We start from the raw sequence: 15493 nt of genomic DNA, 5'->3' as shown, positions 1-15493 counted from the left end.
ATTCGCGAGCACGAGAATTTCTCGGGCTTCGGGTAACTGTCTTAAGATGAAAAATGATTGAATGAGGCTATTTTTTGGGGGGGGTGTCATAATTTAGCGCCGATACCTAGTGCTCACGATCATGCTTGCTGTATCTTATCCAGGGATTATTTTGCATGTTAAAGGCCTCCCCTCCTCATGCTTAGCCCATTTGCAGGTGAGTTACGGAATGCCACTACCTGGTGTGTTTTTCGAAGTCCTCTCGGGTGTTTGGGTCTCCTTTGATTATAAAGGAATTAAAAGAGAGCTTTGGTGAACCCAGTTTCGGTCTGAGAGGGAATTGACAAAAGATGCCCAACACTCATATGTACGATGGTAGGAAGCTCAGTTATGTGATGCTGAATGAGATTGAGTGTGGGGGAGAAAGCCTTAGGAGTCAGTAACAAGTCACCAAAAGAATCAAGGAAGCTAAAAGATTGGCGGGCTTTTGCTTGAAGGGAGCAAAGGAGAAGGGACTGATGGGCTTTCCTTCAACCACCTTAAGCGCAAGGCATGGTTGAGACAAGCTTGGGGATATTTCCTCTGTTTCTTTTTGCTGCATTTTAAAACTGTGATTACAAACATTGGGGTGGTACCGATGTTTTAAATAAGTATGGCTTTTGCTTTCTGCAAAAAATAATCATTATTATGGGAACACCTCCCCAAACGGACCTGCTTTTGTGCCCCACAATTTCAGTAAGGCATTGAATAGGCGACACACCTTTGCCTGTAGAAATTGAGATACTAAACTATTTGGGATTTTAAATGCTCATTTTTCTACTGGTATTTTAAAATGTATCTTTTATATGTTATGTAGACTGCTTAAGAGTTTTTGATGAGCAAGTGGTACATAAAGCCTGTTAAATGAATGGATGGAAGGATGGATGGACGGAGTGCTGATATGCATGGCAACTCTTTTTTCTTTTTCTTTTGCACTAGCTTTTGGTTTGCACGTGCATCAATGCACACATACACCCCTGGTGCCAACCCTCAAGTTCTAAGGGGGAAATGATGCTTTGACTTCTTTGAACGTAACCATTTTTTTACAACTGTTACGGTTTTGATCTAGGGCAGGAGTGGCGAACCTTCCTCGACCTAGGCCCACACTGAAAGTTGGCCATGCCTCCACGGGACGCATGCCTGAGGTGGGTGTGGCCAACACACACATGTGCATGTGCACACCTACTGACTCACTCCCCATACATACGGCACCCACAAGCACACCCACACAATACCCTCACTCTGTGATTTGGGGTGGGAGGGCAGGAAAGGCCTTCTCTTGATCTTCAGCAAGCCCCACTGGGATCAGCTGCACTAAGGAGTCCCCCATCGAGCCCTCCCAAGTTCAGCTGAAGGAGGTAAGCACTTTTTGCGAGCCCTGCTCTGTCTGTTCACAGGTGCAATTTAAATCAAGGTGGCAGAATAAGGGATCTGGCCTGCTGGTCATATCTGGTTCCCTTGTTCCCTTGCATTCGGGTGACTGGATACATAAGGGGACAAGGCCTTCAACATTTGTGTGGAAATGGGCTTTCCCCATTCTTGCACCATAAGCTGCCAAATTCCCTCTCGCGCACAACTACCTGTCATTCTTATTTCTCTGTAGAGTCATAGAATCATAGAACTGTAGACCCCCAAGGGTCCTCTCGTCCAACTCCCTGCAATGCAGGAATCTCAGCTAAGGCATCTATGACAGATGGCCATCCAACCTCTGCTTAAAAACCTCCAATGAAGGACAGTCCACAACCTGCCAAGGGAGACCCTTCCACTGCCCAACAGCTCTTACTGACAGAAGTTCTTCCTGATGTTTAGTCAGAATCTCCTTTCTTGAATCTTGAAGATATATCTGGCAAGTATGGAACACATACAGACTCTCTTGCTTGGGGACCTACATTTTGGACCAGTGTTGTTACCACTCATGCCATACTGTTCGCAACAAGCAATGGACACGGAAACACTTTTGAAGACAGAAAGAAATTCTAAAACAAAATCAACTTACCCACTGATTAGCAAACTGGGCCATGTGACAGAAAGCCCCCCAAAAACCAGAGAGTGGGGAAAAATGGGGAAAATAATCATTACAAAATAGTATGAGAAATAAATAGACTTAAGGAAATGATATGGATCAACAGAGAATACGAAAATATTGTAATGCTATAAAACAACTAATGCACATAAATATGGTTGACATTTGTATACTGCAAAGCAAAACACTGCAGTAATGTGTGATGATGACCTTTCAATTTAGGGGTCCACAAATTTGGGCTAGCCATGTTGGCCCAGCCAATGGGTCTAGGAACCAGCAAGTTTGGTTTTGTCACTTCCTGCTTCACAGAAGCCAAGGAGAGTCTTTGCTTTTGTACCGACTGCCTGGGATGGGAGGTGACAGGGGGAAAGGCAGGTGGGTCTTTCTGTGTTCACGGAAACCCCTCCCCTCCAATCCACAACACCGAAGCTTTTGCAGTCTGGTACCATTTTGAAAGAGGCACTCTCTGCCTCCATATGTTGTCCGTAGAGTCACCCCTATGACAGAGGGTCCTGAAAATGTTTCCTTTTTTGTGTGTGGTTAAAGTTAAATTTCTGGTCATCATCGTTTTATTTGTATGGTCACTGCTAAGGACTGCATTTGTGGACCCCTTCTTCAATCTCTCCCTACTTTGACAGCAAATATTAAGAAAACCATCCCCAAAATGGAGGCACATTCTAAAATCACGCACTGCAGAGTTAATGTAGTTTAACATTCTGACTACAACTGTCCTCCATCTCAGGTTGTCTTGGCCAGAAAGCCTTTATCTGACAATGGAAGGCATAGAAGGACAATAGTAGGACAGGGGACGAGCAAGGACATACTTGGAGAAATTGCTCCAGTGGCTTCTTACATCATTCTTTTTTGACTATGTTTCTCCTCCCTGCTCTTCCTCCTCAAAACCTGCAATAGCCACCCTGGAGCTGAAATCTGGCAAAAAGCCTTCTGTGTTCTTCCTGATCTTGTGAAACAGACATTCCAAGATGCTCACTTACCTCCTGCCCGCCATCCAGGACACATAATTTAGCAGTCTGCTTCTTGGCATCAACCAGCACGTTGAACATCGTGCACACAGGAGAGGGAATGCGCAAGTCCGTAGATTTATTTGTCTTTTGCAGTTTGAGTTCAAAGGCAATTCTTGTTCTATTAATTACAATGTGGGGATCGCAACAGAAAGGACTGTCAAAATTCTAAATAACTGAAGTGCAAAAACGAATCCAGGCTAAATGTATTAACATAAAATTAATTTCAAATTTGGAAAAACCAAAGTAGAAATGTTTAGGCAGCTGCACGTAAAACTGGGGAGTTATCATTTTCACATATCTTATTAAAACTTTCCAGCAAGGTGCTCTGATAGCCCCCTCAAGGTTAGATATTGCTTTGACTGAATAACAGCATGACAAAACATAACACAGATAAAACACATATTGCAGCGAATGCTTTCTGACAGATAAGCTTTCCGCACAATTTTCAAACTGGCAAAAACAGAATATAGACTGTCATGTAACATATTCAGGTACTTCTGACAATTTTTTTTAAAAAATTAAAATGATATGTTGTTAAGAGTTCCAGCTTTTTATGGTGGGGGGAAGGGGGAGTGTGTAATAATTGCTTTCTTCGATTTTGCACTTTCACTTATAAAAGCACTCGCAACACGGATGGAATTGAGAAGTTAACTTGAGTGGTGAAGTCAAGAGCAGATGGATCTTAGAACTGCTTGCACTATAAAGAACTAAGGGTCAGCGCACATATCACACAGCTAGCCTTGCCAGAAAGGGGTGTTTAAATCACTCCATGGAGTGGCAAGCGGTCAATCAGGTGGTCCTAAGCATACCGAAATTAAAAGAGGGGTCTGTGACAGCATTGTGAAAGAGGTCAGATCCGAAGAGTGAACCATTGCGTCTATTGCCCACCATGCTTTACGGAGTAATTTAAAGCCACCCTCACCTGTTGGGTAAATCCAGGGGCATAGTGTGGGGGGTGCCGGGGTGGGAGTGGGGTTCTGGCCCAGGGCCAGAATTTTTGAGCGAGCGCAAGCCAGGCACTCCCATGCAGCTTCCCCCAGTGCGGCCTGGCTTGGTGCTCCTCTCTGCCTGCCAAGGGCCATGTCAGCCAGCCAGGTTCTCCACTACACAGGCAGGCAGGTGGCTCCACTTTGCCCCTGTGGGGGTGGGGGTCAGTCCGGTGGTGTCAGCAGCAAGAGCTAGGCTGATGTGGCCCAGCCTGGAACATGCCACTCTCCTGGCATGCATGCCTGCACCCACCCCAGTGTCAGGGGCTGGACTGAGGAGGAATGGTGGGAGCCGCCGCCCCCATCCTGAACCTTCCCTGGGAAATACTGGGTGGGGAACAGCTAGAAGAGGAAACACCAGGAGAGAGACAGCTGGCAAATTCAGTGTCCTTGGACAGTATTCCTGACCCCCCCCTTCACCTAAGACTAGACAGGCTTTGAAAGTGATAGAACAGAAAGTACAGCAGCAACAAGCTTAGATTACCCGACATAGGAGTGATGTAGATTAATGGGGACGGAGGGGGTGAACCTTTACTGGGAGCAACGCCATTTCTAGAGGGATATGCATTCCTTTGTCTCTCGCTGTAATTAGAAACTAACTGGTAAGAACACTCCTTTTGTTTGATCTGCTTATTTATTGCCACCGAAAGAGGGATCAGATTCCCCGAAGCCTGACACCCAGGCAACCAACAACCAATGCCATGCCGCTGGATTAATCCTGCCACTTTCACACTAGGCTGCTCAACTCAAACATCCACAGGAGTCCCAGAAATGGTAGCATTTGTACGGCAATTTACGAAAATGCCCACGTACCTTTTGACGCATGCTTCTATCATATCACTGGCCATGAGTTTCAGCCTCTGTTCTAAGTGGTGGGCAAATTCTGGCTCTGGCCAATGAAGGTCGAAGACGAACATCTGCAGTGCATCAAGTTTCCAGAAGAGATCTTCCGACGTTGCTGACCCATTGCTACAACAACAACAAATCATTCAAGGCATTGTTTGAATCACAGCACTAGAGAAAACAGGGCCCCCCCTTTAGGCGCTGGAACTGGATGTTTTTTTACAAGAACATAAAAGCAGCTCTGGCAACATTATCATTTTGTTACGTCTATTGGACCGCCCAGTATTCCAACAGTTTTATCTGATGTGGCACAAATGGCGCATTGGTAGCAACAGCTAGAAACGGTGTCTTGCCAAGCAACAGCTTGGCAGGAGGGCGCCATCTTGTAATGGGGTGGGAGAGCTGAAAGTAATGCCAATATATTTCGCATCTGGCAACCAATGCACCCCTTGGGTTTCAAAGTATCAAAGTTCAGTTCTGAAGAAGTGTATCTGAAGAAGTGTGCATGCACACGAAAGCTTGTACCTATGACAAACTTGGTCTCTAAGGTGCTACTGGAAGGATTATTTTATTTTGTTTTGACTGTGTCAGACCAACATGGCTACCTACGTGTAAAGTTCAGTTCTGTTCATCTTTGGGGGTTGGAGACAGAACCCAATAATTCACAGGTCACATTAATTCAATAATATAAAAAAGATTCGCCTAGCCCCTAAGCCAGTATACACCAGGAGGCTTATGTTCATATTTCTAGAGTTAATGCTAATTACATAACTTCTGGTAAATGAATCACCATAGCCACTAGAGGGCCCTGAAAATTTGTGTCCCGGGCTTTTTAGACTCGTCTACCCATGTACTATCTAAAAACCAAAGGGGTGCATTGGTCGCAAGGTGTGATTCCTTCCCCTCAGCTCTCCTACCCCATTATTATGACTTAATGTACTTTCAGTGGTTTGGCTGCTTTGTCGCTACACAACTTAGAACCATGCACAGATTGCATCTCTAAATTCTTTTATTATTATTATTTATTATTATTTTGACAATGTAATAATCATAAATAAGGATAAAAATATGCACCCCACCACCGAGATAATTCCATTGTAACTATCCAGTCTCCCAAAATTTCAGCACCTCCTGTGATGGTTTTTTACCCCTTTCCATTTTAACAGTACAAATTCTACAAACACCCTTCATATCTCCTCAAAATCATTTATCCTGCTTATTCCCCATCTTACCTTAATGGCACATGTTAATTTATCATTAACAACTATATCCTACACCTCTTTATATCACTCTTCCTCTTTATGTTCTGCTTGCCCCTTCCACTTTCTGGCTATAATAATTTGTGCAGCTGTCAATAAATTTGTGAGCAAGCCTGTGAACCACCCACCCCATTGTAAATTGATAATAATGCTACCTCTGGACTTTTGGTCAGCTTTAACCCAGTGATTTCTGTTATCTCCTGAAGCACCCTTTGCAAAAAAAAATGTACATATTTACACTGCCTCTCCTAATTCTGTGCCCTATCTTCGAGCAGAGAAATTGAGACGGGAAAACCATTTAACTGAACCTTTTTCTAGGAAGACTGGGAGAAATTCTCCAGCAGTTTCTCAAGAGTGAAACTCATCATGGAACCAAGTCTGACTGACATAGTCAGGAAGCCAGATGAGAGTGGTGGCAGTGTTTCTGCCTTCCCTATGTCTTGAGAAGGGAGTGGCAGCAATGGTGGCAAGAAGGGCAGTTTCTGCCAGCAGCACATTGACCATGGTCACCTCCCTGCCCTTTGCAACCTGCAGTCAAGGTGGTGTCAGTATCAGTTCACTATTCACCTTTGCATCTGGACTTTAGAGAATTAACATGAAAAGGCCCAAAGAGCTATACCTGTATCTGGGATGGATTCAGGTTCAAGGAGACCCCTGGATGAACCCAAACTTGTGCAGGTTGTACATGTGCCTGGGGTGCCTGTTTCTGGGCAAAGAAGAGGCTATGCAAGCTTTGAGGGTCATGTGAGGTAAAGGTAAAGGGACCCCTGACCGTTAAGTCCAGTCGCGGATGACTCTGGGGATTCATCTCGCTTTACAGGCCGAGGGAGCCGGTGTTTGTCCATGGACAGTTTTTTCTGGGTCATGTGGCCAGCATGACTAAGCCGCTTCTGGCGCAACAGAACACCGAAACCAGAGCAGCACACGGAAACGCCATTTACCTTCCCGCTGCAGCAGTACCTATTTATCTACTTGCACTTTTTGGCGTGCTTTTGAACTGCTAGGTTGGCAGGAGCTGGGGCAGAGCAATAGGGGCTCACCCCGTTGTGGGGATTCGAACCATCGACCTTCTGATCGGCAAGCTCTAGGCTCTGTGGTTTAGACCACAGTGCCACCCGCTTCCTTGAGGGTCATACCAGATTGAAAAATGTCTGCAAGGAAAAATCTGACACTTGTGATAAAAGTCCTGCATGGTATAATGTCTGTTTACACCCATTTATCTGAATTTGGCCTGTACATTACACACACTCTAAGATAAGACAAACCAAATTTATGGAAGGATAAAGGTTGAATAAGCCAAAATTGTCAGCTTAATATTTGTCTGTGCTCTGTGATGATCAAATGTAACTCCATCTGTAAAAGCAGAATTAAGCCAACCAATTGTTATTGTGTGATGTCCAGTATTTCTTTAAAAAAATATATATCAGTTTCCCAACAGGCCTAATAAAAAAATATTGAAGAAATTATTTTCTCTCAAATGCTGTTAAAATAATCCTACGCATACCCATTTCCTGTTAGCCATTTAAACTGGCTTTCACCAATTACAGTAAAAGCTACAATAGCCGCTGGTTCATGAAATGTCAAAAACACCCAGTAATCAATGCCTCTTATAGTTTTTATGACACAAAGTTACAATAACTTTATTTGTTCTTTCATTTGGAATTTGTGCAACAATATTCACAGAACGATTTTTTTTGTGGGGGGGGGGGGAGATGATGGACACAGGAAGGAAAGCTGCAGCAACAAAGAAACAATGTGTTCCTAGCAATGCAGCTAAGCAGAAATTTTGTCACTGGATATGTTTGGCTGCGCAAATAAAACCCTCCCAGGGATAAGAGGCTTTGACACTGACAATACTACAATAGTCTGTGGAAATGGTGCATAATTTATCTGTGTTGATCACGATGAAATATCTGCACTAGGACTTGTCTCTCCCTTTGGCACAAAGTTCTTGTAATTCAAACGTATGATAAATTGCCACTTCCCAAAAAGATTTTAATCTTTTGGCAACTGCTTTATATAAAGCGATGGTGGATACACTATTCTTACTCACCCTGGCACAGAATGAAACTGTTTGCATTTCAAAGTACTGCAACATTCATGTCACTGCGATCTGTGAAGGATCTCAACTACTGTACTCAACAGTGGTGCAGAGAAGGGTGGTGTACTCTGTGGTGGCACCTATTTTATGAGATTATCTCCACTTGGAGATCAGGTGGGCATCAACAGCGGAGTGTTTCTGCCAGCAACTGAAAAACATACCTCTTCACCCAAGCTTCTCCTGGCTAACTCCTAGTATCTCTGGGTACTGCCTAAATGATGCAGAAGTTTTATAGTTGTTTTACTGGTACAGCTTTTATTGCTGTCCTGTTTGTTTCATTGTCCTGGCATTTCTTTGAAATAATGGGTGGAGGGCAGATCACTTTAATAAAGAAATAAGATAAATCACAACTGTGTATAACTAGGGAGAGAATTACACTTCTCTCCCTGGCTGTAGGAATAGTCATCTTTCTAATGCTTATGAAAAAGGGTGCTGCTCCTATCACACTGCGGACACCGCAATTTTAGCTCACACTCCCAAATGGTGACCTGTTGAGTTTTCCTCTGACATGTATCCTGTAGGAATGTTAGCTAGCTAGCCCTTACAGGACCTGCTCACGTTCCTGAAAATTCAAAAACAAGCCTCACAGCCAAGCATAATTCAGTGTGCTTTTCATGTCTAGCCAAGCGGTCCTCTGTGTTGGCCTCTCGAGGGACCAATCAAGCAGAAGACTGAATGCTACGCGAAGCGTTTTGCTCTCTTAATACCTCCTCCACCTTAATCCACAATGCCCCAAATGTGCCATTAAAGAGACGGACCAGCAAAAACAAGTGAAAACAAAGTAATTATGTTCTTGGGGCTGTGCAATGATAGATAAGAACACACACTCCCTGTTCCTAACCATACAAAGGGGGGGGGGGAGTATCCATTTTGTGTGAATGGAAAGGCCAGCAGACAAACTATACCGTATGCAAACAGCCCATACTTCTATTACAAATAAAGCACATTAAATAAAACACATAAAATTTGATTCTAGAGGAATCAGAGATACTACTTTTAATAAGTACAAGTATATTTGGCAAACTATATTTAGTTCACCATAGCTGAGTACAGCTAGATGAATAGTGCAACCCTGGGCGTGTTTACTCAGAAGTAATCCCCTCTGAGTTCAATGGGACTTACTCCTAGGTGTATATGTATATATGTGTGGTTCTAGATTCAGGTAGGTAGCCATGTTGGTCTGACACAGTCAAAATAAATCAAAAAATCATCCAGTAGCACATTAGAGGCCAACTAAGTTTGTTTTGGGTATAAGCTTTCGTGTGGTATCTGAAGAAGCGTGCATGCACACAAAAGCTTATACCCAGAACAAACTTAGTTGGTCTCTAAGGTGCTACTGGACAATTCTTTAATTTTTTAATTTATATATGTGTGTGTATACAATAGGAGCCAACTCCTAGGGGCTGAGGTCTCTTTGCCCCCGCCAATTAAATATCTGAGCCCCCCCCCAAGTTTGGTAGACATTACCATTCATATGGTGTGTGTGCACCATGTCATGTGATCAATTATGTGGGTTGGGGCTTACCTGCCGCCCAATATTTTATTCAAGTTGGCACCCCTATGTGTGTGCATGTGTACGAATGACTGTAACCTAAAATGTACAGTTAATTGTGCTGACTATACCTCTATAAAAGGTTCACAATTTAATGTTTAGAATAGGAAGACCCTGCAAGGGTTAAAACATATAAGCAGTAAACCTGAAGACCAATAGAGATCAACCGATGCTCTGAGCAAGCAGTAACTTTTCAATTCTCCAAGATTTTTTTTAAAGAATCCATTTTATTATTAGAGCCAAGTGGTAAAACACCCTTGCTGCATGCCAAAGATCCCGTGCAACTCTGGATCAGGGATGAGTGGGAACAAGTGTAAGAAAAACCTTTTACTGGCCAGAGATGACAGTTCTGGGCTAGACAGGCCAATGTTCTGACTCCTCCATATGAGCCAATTTCTGTTGTTCATATTTTTGAGCTTCACAGACAAGCCACAGTTTGTCTTCGTCTCAATAAGCCACAGTTGCCCATTCTTTGATTTAGCTCCCTGTCAATGAGGAACAACACTCTCTGCGTAATCCCAGCGCCAGTGTCAAGCGCTGGCATTGTCAAGCACTTTGCTGCAGCCCACGTCCCAGTAGAGGCCTGTTGCTAATCCCCGGGGCCACTTGGCTCTGCTGCTCCTTCTCTTTGCTGTTGCTGACAATTCACCTGAGCTCTCTGAACATGCACTCTACTGCGCGCCCGGTCATCCTCAAGAAAAGTTTCACACCACTTGCATTCTAGAACCCATCTGGACAGCTTCGGTGTGGAGCACTCCTGTTTAGTGCTATTTTGGTTACGCATTTATTATTTATACCCTGCCCATCTGGCTGAGTTTCCCCAGCCACTCTGGGCGGCTCCCAATCAAATATTAAAAGCACAATACAGCATTAAACATTAAAAACTTCCCTAAACAGACTAATAATCACCTCTGGACATCGAAATAGAGATAATAATAGAGGCAAGGCAGCAAAGAGCAATGGAACCAGAAATGGGCCATTGCTTGTAAATATGCTATCAACTTTTTTTTTTAGTACTAGGTCTGAAAGATGGATCATACTGATGTAAAAACCTTTTCATCCAAGCATTCTTAAAAATAACCATTTGTTTGCTGAATGCATGTCATGGAGAGCCTTCCACCCAAATCCTCCCCCAAATCCTCTCTGCTATACAGCAATGCTTAATTGAGAAGTTCTTCATTTAAACCACAAAAGCTCCTCTGAATCTGTTTTGAGGAAAAAAAACACAGGGACGTAATCTCAGACAGCCACTAGCTAATTAAGTGAGATTTGAACTCTATTAATTTTGGCAGTGTCCTATTATGAGGGAATCCAGAAAAGCCAGAGGAAAAAGAACGCAAACCAATCGCTTTTGCTGCTATTTTCAAAAATCTTTTAGCACATGCAGTGGATTAGTAATAACATGCCAAAACACGAAGAGCTATTGACGTTAAAAAAAAAAAAGCAACAACCCCACCATACTGAAGTACAATAATTTAAAGTGTTTCCACACTGCTTATTAACTAAATAGCAGCAATTATGTAATTAAGGGTGATGACTGCTAAATGTACCACAACAAACCTTTGCCTAGTTAATTTTAAGCTACTTCCTACTGAGATTTTACACACCAAAAAGCACAACCCAATGACATTCCATGCTTGGCTTTCAACCAAAAAGCTGCAATTTCCAACCAAATGATCACAAAACACCATGCAGTCCAAATACAGCTGTACATGACATCGGTAAGGCCGTGCAGAGCTGACACACACACACACACACACACACACACACACACACACACAGACACACTCAACGTTTAAAGATCGGTCGAGAATACACACGTGGAATCATATAAAGAAGCCATCCAGGTTGGTGTTGAAAAACTAGGTATCTGTGGAAGATTAAGAGGCAAACTTGGAACTTTTGGAAGAGCTACATTGGGAAGACTGTTGGTGATGGTCCTGCAGAGGAATAGACAATGTAGGAGCACAATAAAAAATAGATTGTAAAAAGGAAAGCTCGAGGAGTAGGTGCAAACCAAATGGGGACCAAATTTGGCCTAGGGCCTTCTGGAAACACTTACTTGACAGGCTGCCATGTTTCTTGTTCAAGACCTCTGTGAAGGGACTGGGCAATTGAGGACTCCATGAGATCAATGTAGCGGATGACCAAGGGAACAAAAATCTCCTGCAAGTGCTTGTGAAACTTTCCATTGCACAAAAGTGCTTGAAAAACAAACAGACAAAAAAAAAAAAGGTTGCAATTATTTCCCTAGCTTTGGTTACGACAGGATTTAAAAATGACACTTTAAATGCTGGCATTCCGCTAGAGGTTACTTAAACATCTATATATATGAATGTAAACTGGCCATGCCCGTTAGTATCCATATTTCACCAAATCCGTTTGACCGATTGCGTTCAAATTTTGACACAATGCCACATGCGGATATGAGAGCAAGCCCATACTGTTTTCAAAGACAGATGTCCCACCTGTGCCTGGTAAAAGCCCCCAAACCCCATGTTTCAAAACACACCACTCAGACAAAAATGCATTCTGGGAAAAGAACCAGGTTGCAAACCAGCGCCCTCTAGCAGTGGCTACACTGGTACTACACCTATAGAACCTTCCCTCTCAACAGCACCTCAGCTCCCGTTTACATACTAGGCCGAAGCCTTTACAGACTACGCCGAATGGAGGTACTGACTTGCCTGGGTGGGGGTTGGGGGAGGAGGGGACGGGATAGGTCAGGACACGGTGGGACCAGTCACAGGGATGAGCTGGGGGGTGGGGGGAAGAGGGGGCGTGATACATCATGGGTCAGGACAGGGTGGGGGGAATCACAGGGATAAGGCGGGTGGGGGGGAAGAGGGGGCGGGATACGTAATGGATTAGCACAGGGTGGGGGCAGTCACAGGGATTAGCCACAGCAACACGTGGCAGGGCCAGCTAGTCTTAATTATAAATATTTGTGTTGTGAGGGTACCCTAACAGCAACCTAATGTCACGTTTTATGGTGTTTACTGCCATAGTTATTGATATTCTTCAATAAAAATGTGCGCAGCAAGTCATAAATACTGATTTATTAGTGCTTTTAAAATTAACTAGATGTTGTTGTTATCATCATCTACAATTATTAGTATACTGCAGGTCTCAGGGAAGTTGACAACATAAAAACACAATACAAAGATACAAAACAAAAACAACCTAGGAATCTTCATGTCCCCAACACATTTTAAAAGGGCATTGAATGTCAATCAGCCAAAGGCCTGGTTAAAGAGGAATATCTTCGCCTGGCACCTAAAGGTGTATAATGAAGGCGCCAGGCGAACTTCCCCGGGGAGAGCATTCCACAAACAGGGAGCCATTGCAGAAAGCGCTTTATATCATATAATATAAAGTGGATTGTGGTAGGGCTGTTAGGAAATTAAGCTTAGGGTTTGGTTTGTGTAAGGCCACAGCTTATGCTGAGTAATGGGGGTGTGGTATGCAAATTCCTTGGAACTGATTGGTTGTTGGGGCCCCTCTTAGAGCTCCGTCCACCATTTTCTAGTCACATTTTTGCCTGGCGTTTGAACCCCTCCCACCCGCCCTTTCTTTCTTGCAGGTTAGCACGACATTGCTATTGCCTTCGGGGCCGCCTGTATTCAGGGGTCAGTAGGAATTTTTCCAATTGGCTGATTGGCTTTGCCTCTTGGTTTTCGCCTACTGCGCTAGCAAATTGTCACAACTTGTTAGGTTGGCGGTTAGGCTTTTGGTTGGTTAATCGGTTGGTAGAGGGGGTGGCACACAGATGCCTACCCTCACCTCCGTTTGCTCCATATAGAAGTATTCCGTTAAAGGAATCTCGGGGCTTACACTCTTGTCCTTACCATCCCGCCATTGGCGGGAATGGTGGGCCCAATTTTAAGAGCAAGAGCCTAGAGGAACATTCTTGGTGAAGGTGAGGAGGGAATGACTGGGCGCAGCCACCTCCTCACTCCCAGGTATGTTTACTTGACTTCCATTCGGAAGTTGGAGCAGGAACTGTCCAAGCGGACAGTGGTGAGTCCTGTCCTATGGTGACAGCTGATGTGAGTCCTGCCACGAGGGGCAGATGAGGTGAGTCCTGTCCTAAGGGGACAGCTGATTGAGTCCTGTCCTAGATGGACAGATGGGGATAGTCCTTCTTTAGGAAGGATGAGTGAATAACCAAAAGCCTAAGCCAACACTCGGATTAAAATTGTGTATTTAATAAAGTTGTGGCCCTAAATTATTTGCCAAAAACCAAACCAAAATTCTGTTGTCAGTTGTGAATTATTTAAGGTAATTTATGGGAAGCCTCGACACACAAAAGGCCCATTCTCGTGATGCCACCCTCTGGACCTCTTGTGGAGGAGGCACATGAAGGAGCACCCCGGAAGATGATCTCAGGCTCCAGGTAGGTTCATATGGAGAGAGGAGGTCCTTAGGGTATAGCGGCCCCGAGTCATTTAAAGCATTGTAGGACAAAACCAGCACTTTGAATTGAGCCCATAAACTAACTGGTAGCCAGTGCAGTCGAACCATCAGCATAATATGCTTGAACGGTCTTGCCTGGGTGAGCAACCCGACTGCTGGATTCTGCACTAGCTGAGGTTTCCGAACCGTCTTCAGAGGCAGTCCTACGTATAACGTGTTGCAGCAATCTAACCTCAAGGTTACCAGAGCCTAAATAACAGTATTTAGGGTATCCCCGGGGGCCTAGCAGTGGAGAAAAAGGTTTGTCCCACCCACACAAGTATTTCCACTTATGCAGTGAGCTTCCCTCCCTTCTCCTTTCCCCGATCTGCTCCGAAGAGTTGAGCGACACCCCCACCTGAACAAATTTGGGAGGTATTCAGGGCGAGGAAAGGGAAGGGAAGTTCTGTTGCACAAGCGGAAGTCCTTAAGCAAACTGGGTGACTTAGGGATATAACCCTATTTACACAGGATTCGATCCAGAAAGACCCTGTTTGCGCATGCTTCTGATCCACCTGCCTGGAGGCAGGAGGTCTGGCACAAGCTAACACCATTTACAATTCATATGTTTAAAAAAAATGAACTTAAGCACTTCCTAATGTGCCAACTGACTTGTTGAGGCCATGATCCTGTGCAGTCTTATTTGAATGCACGCCCCACTGAACTCAATGGAACCTCTAGTGAGTGTGCATAGGATTGCGCCGCAAGTGCATTTTCCGATGTGGAGTTGCAAGTTGTTGTTGTCAGGCCTGTCTTAACCACATTGAGCGCCGTGGCGCAAAGGTCCCTCCACCGCCCACCCCAACTCACTGCGGACGCAGAGGAGGGACATGGCATGGGGGGGCGGGTGCTGAGGGTGGGCTACGGGCACCACAGTGGGTGGGCCGGGCTGCCTGGTTGTCCTCCGGGGCGCCAGCGCCGGCTCCTCCTGCGCGGAGGCCTCTGCTGGGGGGGCGGGCGGTGCCATGCAGCGCCTGGCCTCTTGTCCTCCTCATGCCCCCGACCCGACCCGCCAGGCTGAGGCCAGGACTCGAATCCGCGGCGGGTGGGAGGCAAGGAGCAGGGCGAGTGGGAGGGCGGCCGGGCTGTCTGGCGGGCGCAGTGCGGTGCCCCCTAGCGGCCCAGCACCCTGGCGTATTGCACCACCCAACCTTGCCTTAGGGCCGCCCCTGGTTGTTGTTGTTGTTGAATTAATATACCACCCTATACCCAGAAGTCTCATGGCGGTTCA

At 44.9% G+C, this 15493-nt stretch overlaps 1 protein-coding gene across 9 annotated transcripts in view; it reads right to left on the bottom strand.

Annotated features, from left to right (window-relative positions):
- Positions 1-15493, bottom strand: part of CADPS2 (calcium dependent secretion activator 2) — a 315214-nt gene that overhangs the window by 47769 nt on the left and 251952 nt on the right. For 3 of the 9 annotated variants that reach the window (XM_088652400.1, XM_035128678.3, XM_035128680.3), the window contains exons 19-23: positions 11870-12011; positions 11628-11747; positions 4866-5021; positions 3037-3184; positions 2015-2029 (exon numbers count right to left, since the gene is read on the bottom strand). In XM_088652400.1, the coding sequence (XP_088508526.1) occupies positions 2015-2029; positions 3037-3184; positions 4866-5021; positions 11628-11747; positions 11870-12011 (581 nt within the window). The remainder of the gene's footprint in view (positions 1-2014; positions 2030-3036; positions 3185-4865; positions 5022-11627; positions 11748-11869; positions 12012-15493) is intronic. The other 6 variants (XM_088652401.1, XM_088652402.1, XM_088652403.1 and 3 more) reach the window with 3 other exon arrangements.

The sequence above is a fragment of the Zootoca vivipara genome, chromosome 9 (assembly GCF_965207765.1).
Source record: "Zootoca vivipara chromosome 9, rZooViv2.hap1.1, whole genome shotgun sequence".
Taxonomy (NCBI): Eukaryota; Metazoa; Chordata; class Lepidosauria; order Squamata; family Lacertidae; genus Zootoca; species Zootoca vivipara.
The sequence above is the reverse complement of the archived record's forward strand: the minus strand, read 5'-3'. Positions and strand labels throughout refer to the sequence as shown.